The 21,003-nt window shown below is 35.7% G+C and overlaps 1 protein-coding gene across 32 annotated transcripts in view; it reads left to right on the top strand.

The window, feature by feature from the left end:
* The window catches only part of LOC134546235 (protein bric-a-brac 1-like), a 284,962-nt gene that overhangs the window by 98,027 nt on the left and 165,932 nt on the right, over positions 1-21,003 (top strand). The window contains exons 6-7 of one of the 32 annotated variants that reach the window (XR_010079113.1): positions 915-1,401; positions 11,270-11,352. The exons of 28 other annotated variants lie outside the window; for them this stretch is intronic. Coding sequence is in view for 3 of the 4 variants with exons in the window: in XM_063388885.1 (XP_063244955.1) it covers positions 11,270-11,592 (323 nt within the window). In the remaining variant the exon portion in view is untranslated. Of the gene's footprint in view, positions 1-914; positions 1,402-11,269; positions 15,358-15,540; positions 20,998-21,003 lie in introns of those variants that run through there. 3 more of the 32 variants (XM_063388910.1, XM_063388916.1, XM_063388885.1) reach the window with 3 other exon arrangements.

The following is a 21,003-nucleotide window of genomic DNA, read 5'->3' as shown; positions in this document are numbered from 1 at the left end:
GATTTGTTAGAACCTTACAGAAACATAAACAATTAAAACTTTCCTCCCAAAAATTAAAAAAAAAAAAATATCTAATTAAATTCTTGCAAGGAAATTGTTTAATTGACTGAATTTTTCTAATTTTCAAGTAGACATGTTCTAATAAATAGCCAGTATCAATATCATCAGCATGATGAATTGCACTATGTTCAGCTGACAGAAATAAACACCCACATTCACATTGATGCACCACTTTCTTATCTGCAATTTTTCCTTGGGTTAGTGTTTCATAAGTTGTTGCACACATGTGCCTTAGTGCCTTTATGCTGAAATGAAAATAGAGAAAAAAAAATTTCCTCAATAAATACTTTGTTATATGACAATAGTAGGTAAGTAAAAACTAAATTGAATTGTATGATAGTTACTGAAAGGTTTGATTTGATAAGTTTTTCAAGATCATCGTGATTCCAAACTTCTCAACACTCAATATGTACTAATAAACCATGTTGCATCACAGGGTAGGTGTGAGCCATCACAAGTTCAGCTTTAAAGCCACTATCACTTAGTTTGGACATCTTTGTAGCACCTAAATATTCAATAAATAAACCTGGGATCTTTGAAAATTTGTCAATATTTCATTTATGATGCAATAATCATAATTTTTTTTTTACATTTTTCAGGAAAAAAAAATGTTCTTATTCTATAACACAGTTATTTTTGTTATTGTTAATAGACATATATTTTTTAAAGAAGGTTAAATATTTTAATATCTGTATCTATTTTTGTTGAATTTTTTACATGCAAAAATTATGCGTACCTGTTATGACTGTCAGAACTTGTCAGTGTTTATACTTATATGTGTGTGTATATATATACACACACACATGCAAACCACAAATTTGAAGCACTTACAAGATAAACATTTCTTCTTTTAGGTGACTTCCAGATGATTTCAAACAGGAATGGTAACCCCCAAATAATTTACAATGAATTTGTTTACAATATACATCGGTGCAGGGGCCAGAAGGTGTACTGGGAGTGCAGGGATCAGAGGAAGCTTGGATGTCGCGGCCGGGTCATGACAGATGGTTCAACGTTGACTGTAAGGTGTGCGACGCACTCTCACATTCCACACACTGAGGAAATCAGAAAGATAAAGTACAATAACGCATTCAATCAGCTACTGAACCAGAGCAAACACCACTGTCAAGCCCATGAAGGGACACACGAACTAGTGAATGAATCGTGGAGTTCTTGAACTTAAAGAAAAAAAAAGTTGATAAGTGTCAGTTCAAGATGGGGGCTCCTTAAGTACTTGTATATTTTTTGTGTGCCCTTACAGTGTGAAATTTTGTTTTGGACTATAAGATGCATTTGTAACTAATATTTATGGACAAGATTGCAGTTTTATTTCTCAAACAGGTAAAATTGTTGTTTTTTACTTGTGTAAGTTGTATATTTAATGCCTAGTTCTTACTTTTTTTTTCATATAGAGTACAGTATTTTGTTTATTTCCAACTAAATGTTTTGATATACTAGTGACTAGTAAAAATGTGAAACTTAAATCTGGTATCTGTAAAAATTGTAAAATGGAAACTGAATAAGACTGGGATTCAACCACCAAAAGAGCTTTGTGTTGTATACTGCCCCTAACCACTGTCATGATTGTTTTAATTCCAATTTATCTTGGTAACCATCGTTAACACATTCATTGTCCGTTCCCTCCCGAACGTACACATTACAAAGGTCGTTCGCACTGTTGCCACTTATGCACACCCTAGCTACCAACCTATGACTACCTAAATACTCTACTTAAAATTAACAGTCTCGATACATAACAGATTCTCTCCCCTCTTAGAATGACACAAAATCAAGAAGGTTCTTGGGAGGGCGATGTTGTTGTGTTGAAAATCGTTGTGGGGCAGAATTTTCTTCAGGGATATCAAATCCCCGGAATGTTGAAGAGTCTCTGGAACTTAGTCTTTGCTGCCACTGCTTGCTGGTTTGCCGCGATCGTAGACTCGTCCCTCACTACCTCTGTGTCCCTCTTTGATGGCACCCCAAAAGTCAACTGGATTCTGGAGTGTTCATGACCTAACATGGATGTCAGTCTTCTGTGATAGTGGTAGGCACCCTGAGTCATGATGTCTCATCTCTTGTGGGCACAATTTCACGGTTCCCCTGTTTTCTGGCCCATACATCGCCGCAGTTGGTCAACATGACACCGCTGTTCATGACTTTGCTTGTCCTTCCTGTACTCTGTATATCAACTGCCCTTTACCTGCAATTACGCAGCCAGCTACCCACTTTGGCTCATGCAAATAGTTGCGAAGCCAGACTGCATCACCATAAACAAACTGGCAAGCCTGGTAGGTGTTAGTCTCTGGGGCTCATGATATTTCCTGATTGTCTTCTTGTGCACTCGGATGCATTTTAGTCAAAATGTTCACCAGGCACCAGTTCATAAGCATTTCTGCAGGAGTGTTAAGGTTTTCCAAACAAGGGGTTGTGAGTAAGGAAAACAACATACCTGCCAAGCGTACTCTCCAATCACCCTGGTCTAGCTTCTTCAGTTCCTGCTTCACCGTTTGTACAGTATGTTCAGCCTGTCCATTGCTTGAATGATGATATGGAGGTTAAACTACCATCCGCAGTCCATGTCTCTTTGTAAATGTTGCTACTTCTTGTGATCCAAAAGCTGTCCCATTGTCTGCTACTACCACATCGGGCAAGCCATGGCAACTAAACTTGTACCATAATTTGTGAACAACTGCTGCAGTCAACATACTATTTACCCGCCTGACTTCTGGCTACTTTGAAAATGTGTCTACAACAATCAAAAAGATCATCCATTGGAATGGTCCAGCAAAGTCAATATGCAGTCGTGACCATGGCTTCTCTGGGGCTGGCCATGATACCATCTTCAACTTGTGTGGGAGGGGGGGGGGAGAGATTGTGACAACTTTGATAAGTAACACATTCCCTTACTACTTCCCCTCAATTCTTGTATCCAGCTTGGGCCACCAAAAATAGCTTCTGGCAACTGCTTTCATGCGGACAATGCCATCATAGCTTGTGTGGGGCATCTTTGACATCACTGATGTGGTGGTTGGAATTATTACCCAGCTCATCTGGCCTTGCATAATAAGGTCCCAGGCCCCCATCTTTAATGCCAGTTGGTCATCCTTGCTGTACATATGTCATGACCTTAACTAATACAGAATCTTGTTTTGTTTCTGCAGCCATTTTTGAGGGGTCAACAATTGGCTCTGAAAAATCTTCAAGCATTAGTACATCACATGGTGCTGGGACTGTAAATTCCTGACTAAGCAGGGGCAACCTGCTAAGAGCATCAGCATGACTAATTTCTGATTTGACCCTATATTCCAGTTAATCATGCATGGCCAGCATCAGACTCCAACGTAGTAATCAAGGAGCAAGTGTATCTGGAATAGGTTTTGCAGGATATATTAGTCTTAGGAGTGGCTTGTGGTCTGACACAATTTTAAAATGTCTACTTACAAGATACTGCCTGAACTTAGTTATACCAAAGATTATTGCGAGAGCTTCCTTATCCAATTGGGAGTTGTTGCACTCACACTGCTACAATGTTCTGGAACAAAATGCCATAGGAGCCTCTACCCCATTCCCTAACTCATGAGATAGAACTGCTCCAACTCCATACTCTGAAGCATCACAAGTCCAGATCAAGGGCTTGCCAATGTCATATTGAGTAAGAACTTGATCTGACTGCAACAGTTGCTTTGCTCTCTGAAAGGCCTGGCTGTGTCTTTTCGTCCACTGCCAAGGAGTTCCTGTATCAAGTAGTCTATACAATGGCTCTAATACTTCAGATCTGTTCTTTAAATATGTTTCATAGAAATTTAAATCCCAAGGAATGGCTGTAGTTCTTGGCTCTTGCACGATGTATAGCTTCAACTTTACTCTCCAATGGGTGAATGCCCCTCCCATCAAATTTATGTCCCAGAAATTGTTCTGACTACTGCAAAAACACACATAGACTTTTTCAGTTTGAGTCCTGTCTTCTTATGCTCCAGGACCTCGTGGACACGGTTACAATGTTTGTGTGCATCACTACCTGTTATTAAAATGTCATCCAACAAAACTGCAGTTCCTGGCACTCCTGCAAGCAGTGTGGCCATCAGGCATAGGAAAATAGCTGGTCCGCTACTAACTCCAGAAGGCAGTCTTCTTACCTTGAAGAGTCCCTTCATTGTGTTGACTGTGAGCAACTCTGCCGTGGCATCAACAACTGTGACCTTGAGGTATGCTTCCTCCAAGTTAAGTTTTGTAAAAACTTGACCGCCTTGAAGCATCGCAGAAGCCTCGGTGAGTGTGGGCAATGGATATACCTCTGTTGCTGACACACTGTTCAGCATGCTCTTGTAACCACCACACAACCTTACCGAACCATCACTTTTGACTATTGGCACCTTTGGTGTAGCCCACCTTGAGAAACACACTGATTCAAATACACCTCACTGCACTATCGTTACCCTCGGTGCAAAACCTTCTGGTCTACACTTCCGAAAAATTGGACTGCTTCCTGGATGAATGGTGATGGATATCTCTCATCCCATGTATTTCCCCAACTCCTCTGTCTGAAATATATAAGGGTGCTGGGTCATTAACATATTCAAATGAACATCTTGAAGTTGGTGCAGCCCTACCAGTTCAATTTATAGTGGCTCTAACCAATTACGACCCATCAAGTTAGGCCCATTTTCTTGCACCAGTCCACCATTAGCTCAAGTGTTACCATCCTCCCATCTTATGTTTTCACTTCTACCTCCTTCACGTCTAATACTTATAAGTGCTCTTGAAACCAAGTATCTAACACAATCCTTACAGATATTTAAACATCTGCCAACTGATAATGGAGTGACCTGCCCCAGTATCGATTTCCATGGTGAGAGGGCTTCCACCTAGGTACACTTCCATGCACAAAAGCTTCTGTCGATTTGTTTCTTGCATATTGTATAAAGTATATGCAACATTGTCTGCTGGTGTGTCAGTTTGAAAATGCTGCGCTTCATGTAATTTTCTGTGGGGCTGATCTTTCCCTGTTGCGTATGTGATGCACGCATGCTCTATATGTCCCCGGTTCTTACAAAATCGGCAAATTGTCCTGACATGTTAGCACTTAACTGCCAAGTGGTTTCTGTTTTTCCATTACATCGCCAACACTGCTGGGTAATGATAGCCTGTGTGTAAATAGTTTGGTGGCTTAATTCTCAGTTTGCCTTCTCGTAGTTCCTGTGGATAATTCCTAACAGTCGCGGCTTTGTACTGTGTAAATTCTATTAACTCTTCACCCCGATGCTCAGTCTTAGCACTTCTCAAGTCTGCCATGTTTTTCCCAGTCACCTCTTCCGCCATTGCAATTTACACTGCATCTTTAAATGTTAGCTTGTTTTTAGCTAGTAGAACTTTTTGAATCACTCTGTCCCTCATTCCACACACAAGCCGATCCCGCAACATGCGTTCCAAGTTGGGAAAATAGGAGTGTGCTCAACTACCTCAGCTCTGACACAAACTGCAATTGTCTCTCCTTCTTGTTGATCTCTGCAGAGAAACTTGAAAGTTTCCACTATTTCACAGGGCTTCAGCTCAAAATTGTTTGTTTAACTTTGTAAGCACATCCCCCAGCGACACAGCATCCGTAGATTGTGGAGACAAAATAAATGTAACTAGATTGTACAATTCCACACCGCGCACTGTTAAAAAACACTGCCTGTTTTGTCTCGTCATCCGTAGTTTTATTCGCAAAAAAAAAAAAAAAATTGAAGCCTTTTCACAGTACAATTTCCACGACTCTCTTTGGTGCACATTCACCCACCGAACGAATAAAACCCACCATGTTCATCTCTCTGTTTGTTCTATCTTCTCTATCATCGCCAATGTTGTATACTGTCTGTAACCATGCTCATGATTGTTCGAATTCCAATTTATCATGGTAACCGTCGTTAATGCATTCATTGTCCATCCGAACGCACAGATCACAAAAGTAGTTCGTAATGTTGCCACCTATGCACAAGCTACCAATTTATGACTTCCTAAATACTCTACTTAAAACTAACAGTCTCAATACATAACACTTTGGATAAATTATAAATGTTTGCATCCTTTTGCAAAATCCCGCAATAAGATTAAATACATAATTTATCAACAATGGGCAATTAATATTTGCTTATTATAGAGCATTATAGAACCTTGGACATACATGATAAATTGTTTTTCATGTTGTGTGGAATGCTATAAGTGTTTCACCTTCAGATGGCAACATACATGAACTTGTTCCAAATTCTGATTTGTCCTTTTTTCACTCCCCGAGGTTTCACAAACCTATTAAAATTATTTTTTTTTCTTTTTCTCCTTTTACCTAACACAAACAACTGTCTTGTGATTGGTGGCAGAAAGCCAGTTTATGATGTTTTCAATAGCTTTTACATATTTTATTTCGTAAATAACTATTCATTCAGATATCATTTACCACAACATCCTGAAAATCTTAAAATATTAACAGTTCAATAGCACAGGCCAACATTGAAAAAACTTTATTTAAAATACCAAATTCTTATGTTTTTTAGGGTGCTGAATCCAAATATGATACTTAAGAAGCTGTATCACCCACCATTTGTCCACATTTTATAAATAAACATATAAAGTTAACCAATTGATTACAGAATTTAACAGCTTTTATTTTGTTTAAATAAATTGAAAAAGTAGTTATAATGGTTGTAAAGGACATTGGTAGCACTTACTGCTCAAACATAACTGCTGGCAAAAAAAAGTTGAATCTATTTTACAGTAAACAGCTGATGTTTTGTTAATTGTCAAACTAACCTCACTTTCATGTTTCCTGTACATGTGCTCAGTACAATGTCTAATCGTGGTTGTAAAAACTCTGCTGACTGTTTTTGTTATATTTGTGGTGAGTTTGTGATTAAGAAACACCAAAGAAATATTTCAGACTTTGTGAAAAACGTTTATCTATCATACTTTGGAATTAAACTTGGTGATCAAGATAAATATTGGGTGCCGCATAAGGTATGCTATGTATGTGTTGAAGATCTGAGAAAATGGTCAAAAATGGGGGGAAAAAACCTTTAGATTTGCTGTTCCTATGATATGGAGGGAGCCAACAAATTATTACAATGATTGCTACTTTTGCGGTGTTGATATTACTGGGCATAACTTAAAAAACAAGAAGGTAATATGCTACCCTAACCTTCCGTCCTCTACCCGACCAGTAGGGCATGGTGTATATTTGCCGTTCCCTGAACCACCAGATAATTTAAATTCTATCTCAACGGAAGTTTTGTCTGATGTATCTGAGATAGATGAACCAGATGTTGAAGAATTCCAATGTAATACAGAAAATGCAGGGCCTAAATTGTTTACTCAGATCGAGCTTAACGACTTGGTCAGGGATCTGGGCTTAACGAAAGAAAAAGCTGAATTGCTTGGCTCTAGACTAAAAGAAATGAACTTGTTGGCGGTTGGAACCAGCATTAATGTTATAGGAAGAGGGAGCAGCAATTTTCCAAGTATTTTGAACAGGAAGGTGACTTAGTGTACTGCTCAGACATTCCCAGCATGATCAGTGAATTTGGTCTTGAATTAAAAAGGAAGACTGGAGGCTGTTTATTGATTCATCCAAAACTAGTTTCAAGGCTGTTTTATTGCACAATGGTAACATGTACGCATCTATACCTGTTGGTCATTCTGTTCATATGAAAGAAAGCTATGAAAACCTAGATAAAGTGTTAAATAAAATAGGCTATTCTGCTCATGTTTGGAGGATATGTGGCGATTTAAAAATAATATGTAGCTTCTTGGTCAGCAAGGTGGTTTTACCAAATGTCCTTGTTTCTTGTGTGAATGGGACAGTAGAGCAAGGGATCAACATTGGTGCAGAAAGAACTGGCCTGTGAGGGAGTCTTTAAAACCTGGCGAGAAGAACATTCTGCGCAAAATCCTAGTAGATCCACAAAACGTACTCCTACCACCTCTACATTTAAAGTTAGGCCTCATGAAACAGTTTGTCAAGGCTTTGCCTAAAGATGGACCATGTTTCAAGTATCTCTGCCAACAGTTTCCACACCTTTCAGAAGCTAAACTAAAAGAAGGCGTCTTCATCAGACCTGACATTAGAAAAATTATGTTTGACGTTAACTTTGAATCCACAATGACCTTAAATTAGAAAGAAGCATGGTTATCATTGAAGCAAGTTGTTAAAGAGTTCTTGGGAAATGAAAAACACCCAGAATATGTTTCTATTGTAGCTAAGATGTTAAACAAGTTTAAAAATGTAGGATGTTTGATGAGCCTGAAAGTTCACTTTTTAAACAGTCACCTAGATTACTTCCCGGAGAATTTGGGAGATGTTAGTGAAGAGCAAGGTGAGCGTTTTCACCAGGACATTAAAGTGATGGAAAATCGCTACTAGGGCCGCTGGAACACCAACATGATGGGGGACTACTGCTGATCACTTCACCGAGAAGTTCAGCAAGCAACTCATTGCAGAAAAAGCTACACAAGAAGCTTCAAAGAAAAATGAGAGAGAAAGTATAAACCAATACTAACTGACAAGTGAAACCTGTATTAGCACATTATATCACTGTTATAAGTAGCCTACTGTAAATACAAACCATGCTTATGATGAAACATAGTGTTCCATTAATTTTCCCATATAGAGGATTTATACTATATAATAAATAGCTGATTGCTCGAAAACTATGGGTGATACAAAAAAATCAAAGCCAGATTTGGATTCAGCACAAAAAAATCTGTAAAGATCAGTTACTAAAGTCAAAAAAGTTTTCAAAATAAAATATTTTGTTGGCCTGTGTAGTTAATTGTTTTTTTTTTCTTATGAAACTAAAACATATGATTTATCGTGGGCCTTTGGTAGGCAGTCATTTACTAAACCTGAATGCAGTGCTCTGCCTGATGTTTTGCTTGTTTTGATACTAATTGTACTTGTAATCGTAGATCTATGATATCAATTAAACCAGAACACAAGTGCTTAGTAAGATATTCATTTTTCATTGCGAAATTTCATATTATCTTGTCAGGTGCATCATGCTGTATCATATTGTGCTCTGGTATTATATTTAAACTGATACAAAATTTAATATGAAAATATAATTTTTCGCTACCAAATATCTTATTTTCTAGGCAAAGTTATGTGTTCTTCGCTCAAGTATAGTATTTTCTTAGTCTCCATTGTACTTAGAACCAGTTAACATATTGATTTATAAAAATAAAATTCTTCACTATAAGGTTTAGTTTAATTTTTTAGTCATTATGACTTGCTCAATCTAGATAAACTGAGCAATCTTTATGCAATTTTTAAAGGTGTTCTAGTGTTTTGAAATTTGGCATTCTAATTAAAAACTGAATTATATAATTTATAGAGAGAAAACCCCTACCTAAACAAATTTTAAACTATACTATTGGTTTATTTTTTAATTGAACAGCCTTGTTACTTTAATAAACAGTCTCATTTTCTTGTGAACTGTAAAATCATGATCAAATTGATATATAAATACATATTTAATTAAAATTATTTATAAAAAAATCCAAGTTAAAATACTAAATAAATCAAAATATAACAATATTTGTACAGTTGTGAAATAAATGTTGTAAATGTTAATAGGGATGGCTAACTTAGTATCTTATGTAATTAAATTACAAATCAGAACACTAGTTGTTTGTGAGAAATGTTTTCCCCCCCCCTAACATTAAAAAAAATACTACACTCAAAGAGTAAAAATATTAGAATTTAACACATTTTGTATAATTTATTTTCAGTTCTTAGTGCATACATATCCCATGGACATTCAAATGTAAAATTACCATTATTTGAATAATTATTTGTGTTGTTTGAGGAAATTATGGAATTTAATAAACCTGGAAATGTACATGAAGTTGGAAGTACAGCGATTATAAAGATAGAGCATCATTACTATACTAGTGGTGAGCTTTTTTGCATGTGCTCGGCGAAGGATACTCTCTCCCATTCACCACTCAACCGTCCCGCCAGCAGCCTCAGTGGTGACCAGCTGCAAAAAGAGAAGATAACAAACCAATAAAAGACAGTGCTAGTAGCACCGCAGTGCACTATGCTAAAATGTGCTTAAAGCTATGGGTGTGTTTGGGTGTATCATGTCTAGGCAGTAGGAGATTACAGGGGTGCAAGTACTTTTTAACTAAAGCAAATGTGTTACAATTTAATTAAGAAATTATAAACACATTCAAATATTCAGTAATAAACCAGAGACCATTTAAAATGTGTGAATATTCCATTCATTTGTGATGCATTAGAAGTTAAACATTTTTGATATTCTACAGCAATTTTTTTTTCCTTTTGCAACCCTATGCTCTACTAATTTTGTTATTGTGTATAGACGTATTACTGTTTAAGAATAGTTAAAATTAAAATTCTTTTGCTATTTCAGTTTCATTTTTTGTGTTACATTTTATAATTATGCTTGCAAATCATTATATTTTTCAGACCTTGGCAGTGTTATACATGTGTGTGTGTGTGTGTGTGTGTGTATGTATGTATATGTGTATATATATATATATATATATATAGACACACAGGATGAGTCTTAATTTGACAGACAAATTTCGGCTGCAAGTTTATCTCTACAAAATAAGTTGAAAACCTTATATGACTTATGGTCTAAAGTGCTTTCCAAGGCTAGTACATGTTTTTTGAAATATGAGCAGAACAATATTTTAATTGTACGAAATAGAGAAATTATTTAAGATAGAACACTAAGCTTATGAATTATATTTAATTGAATAAAGTTCTACAACCAACGCAATTTTTGTTGCTGTAGCAAAATTATTTTATTAAAATAAATGGGGGTAACGCCTTTATTATCCACATATTTTTGTGCCGAAAAATCGTCATCTGATTTACATTTAGCAGGAATATAAAACATTTTGAAATCCAGGGTTGAAAATTTGTGGTGTTTGTAGAACTGTATTCAATTGAAAATAATCCAGATGCTCTTGAAAAAATTTTCTTTATTATTTACAGTAAAAAAAAGGTTGTTCAGCCCCAACGTCAAAGGTGTATACAAGCCTTGGGGAGCATTTTAGACCATAAGTTGTATGGATGTTTTCGACTTGTGTTTTCGTGATGAACCTTCAGCCAAAGTTTATCGGTCAAATTCAAACTCACCCTGCAAATATCTATATATTCCACAAAGTTGAAAAAACTTACAAAATAAATATTTATTCCTTTTAGGTGACTTCCAGATTATTACAAACAGGATGGGTAACCCTCAATTGATTCACAATGAATTTGTTTACAACATACATCGGTCCAATGGCCAGAAGATATTCTGGCAGTGCAGAGACAAAAGGAAGCTAGGGTGCCGTGGCCGAGTCATGACCGATGGTGCAGCATTGACTGTCAGGTGTGTAATGCACTGTCATATTTCGCACACTGAGGAAATCAAAAAGATAAAGAGCAATAACGCATTAAACCAGCTACTGAACTTGAACAAACGCCACTATGAAATTCGTGAAGGGATACAGGAACTAGAGAATGAATCGTGGAATTCATGAACATTAAGAAGAAAAGAAGTTTACAGTGTTTCTTCAATTTGGTGACTCTTGAGTAGTTGTGTTCAGTTTTCAAGAAATTCCTTGTGTGTATGAATTGCCATTATAGTTTTTCTTCCATTTTGTGTATGTTACTACAGTGCAGAATTTATTTTATTTAAGTAAATTAAATGATTTTGTAATTCACTTTTGTGGGCAAGATCGCAGACATGTTACTCTACAGTGAACATTTATTAAATGTTAAGGTATAATTTTTAACGTAACATCTTTAAAATCTTAAAATAATATACAGTTCAATATTCAAGTTTCTTTTTCTTACAGAACCAAAATATGTCATATAATAGGCTTTGTGTAGTCAAGTCATTTACTCTGCCTATATACAGTGTCACAGCCTGATTTTTTGTGGGTTTAGATATGTACTTTACTTAGATGATGATAATAAAACTACCTTATCAATTCAACCAGAACAAGACTGCCTAGTAAAATATTAACATATCATTACAAAAAGTCCCATTATCTTGTCTGGTATGTCATACTTTACTAACTAGATATGTTAACGATTAACATTCCATCTTAGTTAGTACTTCTGAGATATTATTTGAACTGTCACAGACCTATCTGTTAAAATATCCTTTTTCGTTACCAAACATCTTTTTTTCTAGGCAAAGTTACAGTGTTTTTTTCTTTGTTGCTAATTTTGGCTTACTCAATGAAGATAAGCTCACTGGAGAAAAAATTAGTCACCCCTTAGAGAAATGATTACAATCATAATTTAATACTTTATAACTGCCTGGATTTTGTTAGGAAGTGAGTCCACGTGGTTGTGCAGGTATGTTGCATCCAGGTTAAGCCACTCGCTGAGGATTTGATTGTGCAATTCTACCAAAGTGTGGGGATGCTGATGCTGCATGTTACCCGCTGTTCTAACATACCCCACAGATTTACAACGGGGTTCAAGACAGATGATTTTGCAGGTCAATCGAGATGTAATAGGGTGGGGGAGTGTAGATAAAACCAGTCACATATGTGTCCAGCCTGATAAAATTTTCTGTTGTCATCTTGAAAAATTGTGGTATACTCATCATGCAGATGTTGACTGAAAGGCAACGCCTGATCATCCAGAATGTTTAAATAAACATGCTGGTTCATGGTAGTACTCACCGTAGTGGGTAGGTCCAATCCACGATACGAAAACACCTCCAAAACATTACAGACCCACTGCCGGCTTGAACCTGATCTTGCACACATCCAGGATGAAATGCTTCATTTGGCCTTCGGTGCACTCATTGACGTGCGTCATTGGAATACAGGCAAAAACGTAATTCGTCAGACAACATTACGTTCTGCCAGCCAGCTACTGTCCACGTTCAATGATTTCTAGCCCATTGAAGACGTGCACCTTTATGTGCCTCTGTGAGCAATAGCCTCTTGTGAGGTAACTTGACTCCAAATGTTCACTGCATGGAGTTCTTGTTGCAATGTTCTCTCGCTAACAGGTTGGGATGGACCTTCATTCCCTGACTGCAGCAATTCCTGTCGGGTTTGGAAGCGATGTTTATTCACAAACCGTGAAATCGTGAAAAGCGTCTCTGGGCTCTCTCAGTCAGGATCTTTTTCCAACCACAATTCTGACGTCGTGTTTTGTGGCCACGTGTAGTAAGTACACCATTGCTTGTAGACACTTTGAATAGTCCTCGTCGAAACACCATCAAATCCAGCAACTTCACGCACCATATGTCCATGGGCACGGCCAAACACAATTCCCCCTTTTTGCCACTCTGTCACATCCCTATATCTACCCATGTTGACTTACACTGGCCGCTTGAAACATCAATGTCTCACTGATCGCTCCTGTCGTATGCTCACGTAAAGGCAGTGGATGTGTGGTTGAGCGCGGGAGTTGTTAACTACGCCATCTGGACAGGCTTAACGATCCATCTGTGCGTCCACACTAGTGTTTTGTCCAGTGAGCTTAATTGCTTAGTGTGTTCTCAGTGCACTGATAACAGATCAGCCTATTAATTAAATAAAATATTTTATTATTATAGGGTTGAATTGTTCATTGTATAGTATATATAATTTTTATAATATTATAGATACACACATTGAACAATTCTTAAAGGTGTCCACAAACCAAATAACCCTACTCTTTAAGTATTACTGTTTCATTAATAAACAGTTAAATTTTTATGTGAATGTACAAGTTTTATCTAATGATAAATAAATTGAATAAATATTTATTTCAATGCAAATTAAGTAACAAAAAATTGGGGTAGGCTATGTTGGACACGTCCACGAGTTTTCAACGTGAACATGTTGTGTAAATGGGAAGTTCATAAAAGTTTGAAGGCATCAGCGTCTATGGGCTTAATCACTGGAAATCATATGTCAGTAATACTTGCACTTGTACTGTGGAAACTAGCTCACTTCACAAGTCAGGAACCACAACCTTGACATCCTACTGGGAGCTGCAGTTAAGTGTTTCAAAACCAAATTACATTTGATCAATGTACTCAAAACCACACACGTAGTTATTACCTTGTCCAAAAATTAAGATGTCAAGAAAATAAATATATAGTTATCGAAATTGTAATTAACAGTTGGTAGCAAATACTTTTCCAAATTTATTTACGCTTATCAAACAAGCGTTATTATACTTTATAAATGTTTTTTACAAAGTAGGTAGGCAGAAAATAACTTTATAATTTTGGAAGTTATAACAATATAACCATGCTATAAAACTTGGGAGTGCCTACGAAATGACTCATTATTAATACACAAAGATAAATAATAAAAATTATATAAAATCTAAATAAAAAGCCAATAACAAAAAGTGCTATGTCAAATTATAAAAAAAAAAGTTTTAGTGATGGATACTTCATTCTTCACCACGTAACTAAAACATTTAGTAATAAAAAAAATCTTTCAAATGTTCAATGGGAACCTAATCTCTCATTTATAGAAGTTATTACTATGTATAAAATGCAGTTAATTCATATAACCATTGCTTTTTATTTAAATTTAATTGTGTTTTCAAAATTGGGAAATTAAAATTTTGGCTTGCCATTTTCTCCTAACATTGTTAAGCATCAAAAGTTGTTTTATACTTTTGCAGTGGGCTAAATTACTTCAATTCAAAGACAGTATTAGAATTTTTTTCTTGATTTGCTAAAATGTTATTACGACGAAGAAAACGAAAACTGGAAACTAAATTCTTGAGTGGTATCATCATTCCAGGCACTAACTCTTTCTTGCATGACTCTCTCTCAGCAGATCTCTGCACTCATTCCATCACACCCCTCTCGCTGTGAACAGCTGACTTCTTGCGACATCACTCCACATATTTGCACTGCACCCTGGAACTCGGTCAAAGTTTGACGTAAATATAAAAATTATAACAAAAGGAAATAATCTTCCCCAATCTAAAATTTACTTAGCACTTACTATAATTATATTTACTAAAATTTACTAACAGCTAAAAACAATGTTTCAAAATACAGTTCAACTCTGTTAACCAACTTTACCGAATTCTTTTAACTTACTTGAAAGGTAAAAACTAAATTAAACCGTCAATTATAACAAAAATCTTACTTAAAGAACTTATTATTAATCTTTAAACAATAACCATTATATTAAAAACAATAAGTAGAATTATGCTCCTTAAAATTATGCACCTATATGAATTACAGTATATATAATTTCAATAAATATGAGGGTTTTCTTCTTACCAGTAATTAGATAAATCCAAAAAAAAATTGTATAATCTGCCCAACCATAAATATACATTGTAACTTCTGTCTTTACTATATTTGTTCTTTTTTATATTATTCTTATATTTCCCATGTAACCATTGTGAATATTAGTAATAATAAGTGGTATTGTTGGCTGTTTTTGTTTTTATATGTATATGTTATGTTTAGTATTTGCTTTAGCTATAACTTTGTTTTGTAGTTGTTTTGTCTTGTTCTAGTGTAGGTGGTACCTGCCTGGAGGATGTTGCCTGCATGCAGGTGGTGGCACTTGCATTGTGTGGTGACTATGCAGTGACTGACTACTGTTTTTTGTTGTTGTTTATCTTGGTTTTTTTTATGTATTGGTTTTTGTGCCTTTCACCAAGGTTCTCAAACCATTTGTTGGCATTTAAAAATGTACAATAAATAAATAAAATAAAAAAAATTTTTTGGTACAAAATGAATTGTGATTGAAATTATTTAACACGTGTCCAAATATCTGCACTCAGAGTAGATGAGTCACCCGAAAATGAATGTTCGAGAAAATAGTGTCTTACTCGTAGTGACCTGTAAGTGCCTATTACTCGTAGTGACCTGTAAGTATACAAAAACTGTTAATAGCACATGCCTTGCCATATATATATCTGTGTGTGTGTGTGTGCGCGTGTGTGTCCAACTCGAATATACTTAGCTTGCTTTATATTTCATAGCATTCAAATCTATCAAGTTTTTGTTTCAATTTTGAATCCTAATTTATAAGATGTATTTATGTCTAAAAAATCAAAGGTATGATACTACATTAAATCAAAAGACAGTATTCTTACAGTTATAAAATAATAAATGTTATTGAATCTATGTGGTTGGCTAACTTGATAATAGGATTTTTACTTTTACTTTTGTATGTTATTAAATTGTAAATTAAACCACTGGTTGGTTGTAAGTAAGAAATGTTATTTTTTCTTTCTAACATTCTGAACAACCCTACATCCAAAGAATAAAGTTACTAAAATTCTAAAATTTTAATTTTCTCAGATAACTTGTTTGATCAGTTTAGCATACCTCCCATTGACAATCAAATGAAAAATGACACTTTATAAAGAATTATCAGTGAAGGTGATTTAACTTAAATTGAAACACAGATTGAATATAATAAAACAAATATTCTGTAAGGGGACTTATATTGCCTACAAGGGAAATATTTAAATGCCTAAATGTTCTTATTTTAACAAGTAGGCATGTTCTGGTAAAAAGCCAGTGAGAAATTGCACTGTGTGCAGCTGGTGGAACTAAATATGCACATTTACAAGTATGGTGTGCCAAGCTAAACATTGACGCACCTGTTCAAGAACTTCCATTAGTGCAGTTTTTTGTTAGTTTAGTGTTTCATAAGTTGCTGCACACATGTGCCTCAATACTGAAATTAGACCGAAGAAATATTATTATATTATTTAATCGTTATAATACTTTTTTAGTTACATGACAATAGTTATATAGCATTTCATATTGTATATTTATTACCGAAAGATATGATTGTATAGGTTCTTGTTCAAGAACTTAGTTATTCCAAATTTTCAGCTCTCAGTACTAACAAAATCATGTCCCATCACAGGTCAGGTGTGAGCTATCGCAAGTTCAGTTTTGATTCACATGTGGAGCGAGTTAGTGTGGCCGCACAGTAGAATCCGTTGTACTAGGAATATGAATTTGGGAAAGGGTGACTTTTAGTAAAGTCATTCTTTGGTCACCCTTTGGACAGTCTTGTAGCATTCAAATATTAATTCAAGAAGCTGGTACCTTTGATATATTGTCACTGTTTCATTTGTCATGTATTAATAGATTTTATTGCTCTCAAGGGGAGGGCATGACCTGAGAAATTCACTTGGGGATGAGACTTGTTATATAGGTCGTACCCCTTTAGGGTGTTCAACCCTCAGAACAGAACAAGAACTCAAACATTTTAGCTCAGCTTATGTACTAATAAGTATCACTTCGTCGGTAGGTTTGTGGTCACTGCCTAGTCGTTCAGGGTTCGTATCTCACAAGGCTACCACCAAGTATGGTACAAACGGATTTTAATAGGTCTTATACTACAGCATAAGAGCGATTATTAAAAAAAAGGTTGGGAACGGCAAAATCAGGTAGCAATCGTTGCCCAAGTATAATTGAGAAAAAATACATCACGCAAAATAAAATATTTCTTGACTATTTATTTCAGCGTTAAAATAAGAATTATTAAAAAATTATGAAATAATAAAAAAAATCTATGAACAGGAAGCAAACCCTGACCGGCCGGCTGCTAGGCAAGAGAATTACCAACTAGGCTAGGCTGGCTCGCCTGGCGCGACGGAAAATGTACCGTTCTAAAAGTTTGTATAAAACTTTAACCACAATTTTCGCGAAAAATAAGGTGCATTGGACAAAACCCTTTTAGCTTAGTACTCTGGGGGCCTCCCTCCACAACATATATAAGACCCATAAAAATCCGTTTGTATCATACTTGGTGGTCCCCTTGTCAGTCGGGATCACTTTGTGTGTTTATTTTATTATGTTTTTTGTCTTAGTATTTTAAAATAAATATTTTTAATAAATAGATAATAAAATTATAATATAAGAAATAATTTCACTTAAAAATAAATTAAACATGTTGAATACATATTACATGCCATTTTAATTATTGTATTTATTCTTTATTTATACATAAATTGGTTATGTACCCACCAACATATATGGGCTTTAGCGGTGGGCACGGCACTTATGGACAAAGACAACATAATACAAAAAAAAGACAATATGCAAATGACAGTAATAAAATAACATAAGTACAAAGGACAAAAGACAAAATGATCACTGCAAATACGTGGACAACCCCTCCCGTTGGTACCAAAAATGGGCAAGCGCTACCTGATTGTAATATACATCCTCAATCAGCCAACTCACAGAAGGTGATGTGCCACATACAGTATTGTGCGAATTAATGTGAACATGACCAAAAAATTAGTATATTAGTTATGGCAAAACTTATGTCAATTTTGGCAGTTATTTTGATGGCAAATCATAACCTTATGATCACCATTACTGACCATTAAAAACCTGTACAATTATAATATTTTTAATATTTTTTGTTATTTCTAAAAGTTTTTGATATTTTGCAATAATATTTGATAATTTATAGGGTTTTTACGATTGTTTGGCATCGTGGATATTACTCCAAGGAAGCCTTCGACACTGCCAGGTAGCCCATGGATGCTTGTTGGAATGGACATCTTCGAATTGGCCTGTGCACACTATCTTGTTTTACAAGATTATTTTTCAAGGTACCTGGAAGTAGTACGATCGGATCAGCTGACGGCAGAGGCAGTAATTGCACGTGTGGAAAACATATTTGCTCGCCACGGGATACCGCAAACTGTGCGTACAGACAGTGGTACTCAGTTTACAGCCAAAGAATTCCAACAGTTTACAAAGGAATATGGTTTCACACACATTACATCAACCCCAAAATTTGAACAATCAAATGGTGAAGCAGAGTGTGCAGTAAAAATAGCAAAGAAAATTTTATCCAAAACAACATATCCAAATCTGGGGTTGCTAGCTTACAGGGCCACTCCATTGTAATCCATCTTTTCACCATCGGAACTATTGTTTGGAAGAAAGTTACGGACCACCTTACCACAAACAATGGCGTCCCTACAACCACAGTGGAACCTATGCATTCTGCAAGAGTTTCGGCAAAAGGATCAGCACATCAAAGAGAGATATGAGCGTAACTATGACACAATGCATGGTGTGTATGAGTTGATTCCATTACAGCCAGTAGTGAACATGTGGATTACCAACCTTGCCAATTATGGCAAGATACTACAGCCCGCAAACCAGTTCAGATCATATTTAGTTGAAATAGGGGTTCGCTAGGTGCACAGGAATAGGAAACACTTGATTGAAGTGTGGATGCCCAACGAGCAGATCCAAGGACATGGGCGTGCGCCATACCAGCCGTCAACAACAAGGTGAGGAGTGACACATGCAGTAGAAGAGAAGCGACTAACTCCCCGAACAGCAGATGGGACTGATAAGCATAAGTCATCTTCTCCTCAGAGGTCACCAGCTCCGGGCTCTCAACAAGAGGACCTTCAAGGGCCAGAATCTCCACAAGAAGACTTTCGAGAGTTCACAGAGGAAGAAATACAAGGATCAGAGAGGAATAAGGGGAATTGCAGGACCAGGAGTAGAAGACAAGTTGTTCGACCAAAACGTCTGGAGCTGTAGAGGCATAGTGCAGGTCGTTCAGTAGTGAAAACAGTGCATAGGGGTAACATGTGTACAAAGCAGTATAAAGAAAGGTAGATGTAGTGTCAAGTATTCAATAGGACTGGATATATATTGGCAGGCCTGCGAGGACAGTAATGGCGGCAGAGCCGACATGAGGATAACAAGGTTTATGTGATCTCGGAAATATGTGTACCAATATTGACATGACACACACTGAGGAAATTCAGAAGATTAAGTTTCGTAATGCATCCATCCAGCTAATGAATCTGAATAATCACCCTCATCAAACTCGTGAGGGGACAGTAGAACAAGTGAATGATTTTTGGGTTTTTTGAACATTCAAAAAAAAAAGTTGACAGTTCACTTCAAGATGTGTTGCTCTTAGCACTAGTGTTCTATTATGTGTTGAAGAAACCTTTTTCTTGGTGTAGAGCCATAACTGTTTTTCTTCATTTCATTTTGTGTGTGCCATTCCAGGTATAAATTTTTTGTATGTGCATAAGATGCATTTTTTATTAACATTTGTGGACAAAATTGCAGATGTATTACTCTTGAGAGGTACCCCATGGCCATTGGGTATGTGCAAGTGTTACACTTATCTTTGTTGGTTTATGGCAATATTAAAAACTTTTAAAAATAACAGCTTTTGTTTGTATGTTTGCTACTAAACAGTTTTAACCACAGTATAATAAACTAGTAAAAATGTGAAACCTAATCAGATATCTGTAAAAATTGGAACATGGAAACTTAATAAAACTTAGTTTCAACTCCAAAAGGAGCTAAGTATATCTTTCTTAGAATTCTGTGTGTATACTTTTGATAAATTATTAGGTTTGCATTATTTTGGTTTTTAGCATGTACTATAGTGAAATTTTGCAAAATTAAAAAAGTCATTAATGAAATGTTGGTATTTAATATTAGCATAATAGTGCATTAAAATAGGTTTGGCAGTGTAGAGGGCTATATAGTATGTTACACCATTGGATGGCAGTATGCACACACTCTTTTCAAGTCAAAATTTTACTATCATTTTTTTTCCACTCTCCTTGTTTTACAAACTGATCAATGAAAAGTTTATATATAATTTTAATTTACCAAAATTTATCTTTTAGCAAACAACCTGTCTTGTAATGTGTGGCTTTTATCCAGTTCACGGGCATGTTTTATATAGCTTTATAAAGTCAGAAATTTTTGTTTCAGATTTGTGTGGACACTCGTTACTGTTTCTATAACATTGTATGTTATTTTGTCTAAACATATTGCTTTTAAAGAATTCTTGAAAATTTTAGTTTGTTTATTTTCAGTTGCAATTGTAATTATACCATCAAAAATTATGTTAGTTCTGGTAATTATTTATACCAATGTAAATTTATCAAAGTTTAAGCACTTATGAAATGAATATTTATTCCTTCTT

The sequence above is a fragment of the Bacillus rossius genome, chromosome 1 (genome assembly GCF_032445375.1).
Source record: "Bacillus rossius redtenbacheri isolate Brsri chromosome 1, Brsri_v3, whole genome shotgun sequence".
Taxonomy (NCBI): Eukaryota; Metazoa; Arthropoda; class Insecta; order Phasmatodea; family Bacillidae; genus Bacillus; species Bacillus rossius.
The sequence above is the reverse complement of the archived record's forward strand: the minus strand, read 5'-3'. Positions and strand labels throughout refer to the sequence as shown.